Below are 4,385 nucleotides of genomic sequence, written 5' to 3' on the forward strand. Positions count from 1 at the left end.
TTTTTTTTGTAGTTTATTTCTTTTTGAGACAGAGACAGAGCACAAGTGGGAGAGGGGCAGAGAGAGGGAGACACAGAATCTGAAGCAGGCTCCAAGCTCTTAGCTGTCAGCACAGAACCTGACATGAACCTCGAATCCATGAACTGTGAGATCATGACCTGAGCTGAAGTCAGACACTTAACTGACTGAGCCACCCAGGCGCCTTCTTTTTTTTTTTTTAATTTTTTTAATTTGAGGTCCCTCTTTAAAAAAAAAAAAAAAACACAAATACAAGATGCCAGAAGCCCCTCCAACTTCACTCTACATAAGAAACTACGAATACAAATGTCCACCACTTCCTTGGTCCACTTCCACTCTGTGGAAGACTAGGTTCCATGAGCTTCACGCAAAATCTGCCCCCAACAAACCATGGTAGAATGCTTTGCAAACTCTGTAAATGGATGCATAGGTCTGGATCTGGTGGCTCCGTTTTGTTCGTTTGAACATGGACAGTAAAGCATGAACACGCTTTTGGCTATTAGATCCGTAAATAAGTTCCCAGTACAACTGCAATCTTTTTAGCTCTTACTAAAAAGGGATTGTTCAAGGAAGGAAAACAAGATCCAGAGTTTGATGTCTCAAGATATTAGCAGACATAGCTACTTTATATTTCCTCCCACTGCCTAAGTAGTCATACTCCAAATCTTCTGAGAAGTAAGGCTAACATCATATCACTAGAAAGTAGCTATCCTTGGATTCAAACTTAGGTCAGCCTGACTCTGGAGCCCACATCCTTCCTATTTCTTTGCGCTTCCTTAACTAGGGAATTGGGAATGGAGAGAGTAAAAGAGGCAAAATGGAAGCGTTTCAAAAAGAATGCCCTTGGTGATATTGTTGAAGGTCAGTTTGAAAATGGAGAATGATCACCCTTTACAGAGTTTGCAACGTGAGAGCATTCTAACATAGCTTATTAACCAGCTTTTACTCCATTTGTGCCGTGTGGGTAACAGCATGATGGGAAGTACAAAGGTGAGAGCCAGTCAAGTGATGAAAGTTCTACTTTGCTCCCGTGGAATCAGACATGGCAGAAGGGGATCAAATTATAAATGTCCAGGAAGCCAGTGGGGATATGGAGTAAACAGTAATGTAGAAAGTAGTCTGAGATTCTTCAGCAATGAATATCATAGATGAAGCAGTAGGAATAAAGGAATTTCCTCTGGTACAGAAGAGAGACTATGCTCTATCAGACACAGGGACCCTCAGATGTCCCAGGAGAGCCAAGCAATGAAGTGTGTTGTATCCAGGCCACTTGCTCCCCATCATACCTCTCCTTGTGACTCATATACACCTGTGACTATACACCTGGTCCGTCAGGGAATTTCATCAAGCTTAACCTTAAACTTCGCAGGCCCAATATTAAATTGCCACACATGCTCATATATGAATGATCAAGGAAAATGTCTTCGTGGAGAGGGGGTCTGCTCCACTCAGAATTCCCAGCAGTGCATGTTAAAGAAGATCTTTGAAGGTATGTGGGGACTTCGTGATACAATTTTTGCCAGGGAAACACATCAACTAACTTGAGTACTCTTGGGAGTAGATGCAGTCGTGGGAGTCTGAGGAGGGGTCAAGCTGTGATTCTGCAGAAACTCGGAGATTCAGAACCTTATCCTTTCAAGAATCAAGAGCAGCATTCCAGCTACTCATGGAGAGGTAGAGGCCCTCCATAGAGCAGGCCTATGATATCTTTTAAAAAACAGTTTTAATGTTTATTTTTGAGAGAGACAGAGACAGAGCATGAGGAGGGGAGGGGCAGAGAAAGGGGGAAACACAAGATCTGAAGCAAGCTCCAGGCTCTGACCTGACACCTCAGAGTGCAATGTGGGACTCGAACTCATAAGCCATGAGATCATGACCTGAGCTGAAGTCAGAAGCTTAACTGACTGAGCCACCCAGGTGTCCCAAAGCCCTATAATGTCTTAAAAGGAGACAAAGAGACTGTCTCTCTCTTCGTGTTAAAGAAATGTGTGAGTTGCACCTTGAGATGTTGACACACTGACCATAAACTCAGGAGTATGTTTGCCTTGTTCATGGCTATATATTCCTAGCACTTAGCACACTCTTTGGTACATAGGAGGCACTTAGTGAATATTGAATAAATGAATAAACAATTGTCTACCAGTGTTCACAGGTTGCCAGACCTGTCTTAGTATATTCTCATACCTCTCTATCCTTATACTCACTCCTCATCACCAAAATAAGGGATCTTGGTCACTGCCATCCTGTGAACCACTGCCTGATTTCTCTTGTGGTTTGTCTAGTCCCTCAATAGAGGCAGTGGGCAACAGATGTGGGGAAGAGCCCATAAAAGGCAGATGGAAGGAGAGGGGGAGGAAAAATATACAAGTTGGAGGTCTTGGTCACGTCTATAAGGGGACACTGGGGACCATGGATGAAGGCTAAGGTCAGGGGGAGGACGCCTTCTGCTCACTATAGTCCCTCTCTACTTTTTTCAGGTGGAAAACTCCAATTCATGGTTCAGGGGTGTGAGAACATGTGCCCATCAATGAACCTCTTCTCCCATGGAACCAGGATGCAAATTATCTGCTGTCGGAACCAATCTTTCTGCAACAAGATCTAGAAGCCTGTGCCCTTGCCTCCCGCCCTGACTCAGGCATCAAAAATTCTCTGTTACCCTACTGGGCTCCATTTATTTTTAGTTTCTCCCCCAGTCAGTAACTAATGACATCTGCCTCCGCCTGAGTGTCAGACAGGATGTTCAAATCTCTCACCTTTCCTTCTATCCATGCCCTATTAAGCCATTCTTCGCTGTCATCTGCCTTCCCTTACTCCATCTCTCAACATTCTTCTCTTTCTCAATAAATTCCGCATGATAAAGAATATAGGCTGGCGACAGACTTCTTTTCCCATTAGCCAGTTGCAGGGTCAGCCAAAGCTTGCTTCCTCTCGACACACTCAAGTGGATGTATTTTTAAATCACTCCACCTTTCTCAAAGTGGAGGGGTCCCCCAGGGCAGAGACCACAAAGAGAAATGCAAAGTAGTCTAAACAACACTGTGGGACCTTCTCTGAACCCCTGACCTTTCCATCTCAATAGAAACCCCACCGCATCTACCAAATCTACAAAGATGTCCAAATCTCATCTTTGGCTCTGGAGAGTTTTCAGTCTTCCAGAGTCTACTCTTAATTATAACAATAAAATGGCTCTTTTTAAAAGTTTATTTGCTATATAAATATGTCGTAGGTCATACTGCTTAAATATTTTTCTCACACAATGTTACTGAATCCTATCAGCATAGAGGAGCAGGTGGAAATAGTTCCTCACCCACCTTGTATTAGCGTTACATTCCTCAATGCATTTTCACATACAAGGTTTCATCCGAGCATCAGAAAAGAGCCCTGAAAGGTAGACAAGAAAGATAGCATCACCCTTAGTTTACAAAGACACAGAATTTATTCATACTTCCTGTTGTTCCAAACTTGCCAAGGTTACAGAGTTACGGTGACCCAGGGCCAGATTTCAAAACCAAATCTACATGGTTTCAATTTGAGTTGTTTCCCCTACATTATAAATATTAGCCGGAATGATTCTTTCAAGACCAAAATCAATCCTCTCTTCCTACACGAACCTATCTCCGTTCAGCCACTGCTCCCCCAAACCTCGGTTTAAAACCTCCTGAGATGAGGTGAGTGGTCTTTTTTTTTTAAATTTACATCCATGTTAGCATACAGTGCAATGCGGATTTCAGGAGTTGATTCCAGTGATTCATCCCCTCTGTATAACACCCAGTGCTCATTCCAAGTGTCTTCCTTAATGTGCCTCACCCATTTAGCCCGCCCCCCTCCCAAAACCCCTCCAGCAACGCTGTTCTCTGTATTTAAGAGTCTCTTATGTATTGTTCCTCTCCTTGTTTTTACATTATTTTTGCTTCCCTTCCCTTATGTTTATCTGTTTTTTATCTTAAAGTCCTCATATGAGTTAAGATGTATATTTGTCTTTCTCTGACTAATTTCGCTTAGCATAATACCCTTTAGTTCCATCCATGCAGTTGCAAATGGCAAGATTTCATTCTTTTTGATTGCCGAGTAATAGTCCATTGTGTATCCACATCATCTTTATCCATTCATTCATCAATGTACATTTGGGTTCTTTCCATAATTTGGCTATTGTTGATAGTGCTGCTATAAACATTGGGGTGCATGTGCCCCTTCAAAATAGCACACCTGTGGGGCACCTTGGTGACTCAGTCGGTTAAGCATCTGGCTTTGGCTTGGGTCATGATCTCACAGTTCATGGGTTCGAGCCCCACATCAGGCTCTGTACTGACAGCTCAGAGCCTGGAGCCTGCTTTGGATTCTGTGTCTCCCTCTCTCTCTGACCCTCC

General features: G+C 43.2%; 1 protein-coding gene across 1 annotated transcript in view; it reads left to right on the top strand.

Moving 5' to 3' along the window:
* Positions 1-2,880, top strand: part of LOC115271750 (sperm acrosomal protein FSA-ACR.1-like) — a 6,304-nt gene extending 3,424 nt beyond the window's left edge. Inside the window, exons 3-4 of the mRNA XM_029914689.1 lie at positions 1,388-1,507; positions 2,496-2,880. Of these exons, the coding sequence (XP_029770549.1) occupies positions 1,388-1,507; positions 2,496-2,620 (245 nt within the window). The 3' untranslated portion in view covers positions 2,621-2,880. The remainder of the gene's footprint in view (positions 1-1,387; positions 1,508-2,495) is intronic.
* The last annotated feature ends 1,505 nt before the right edge of the window (positions 2,881-4,385 follow it).

Source organism: Suricata suricatta, chromosome 11 (assembly GCF_006229205.1).
Source record: "Suricata suricatta isolate VVHF042 chromosome 11, meerkat_22Aug2017_6uvM2_HiC, whole genome shotgun sequence".
NCBI lineage: Eukaryota > Metazoa > Chordata > Mammalia > Carnivora > Herpestidae > Suricata > Suricata suricatta.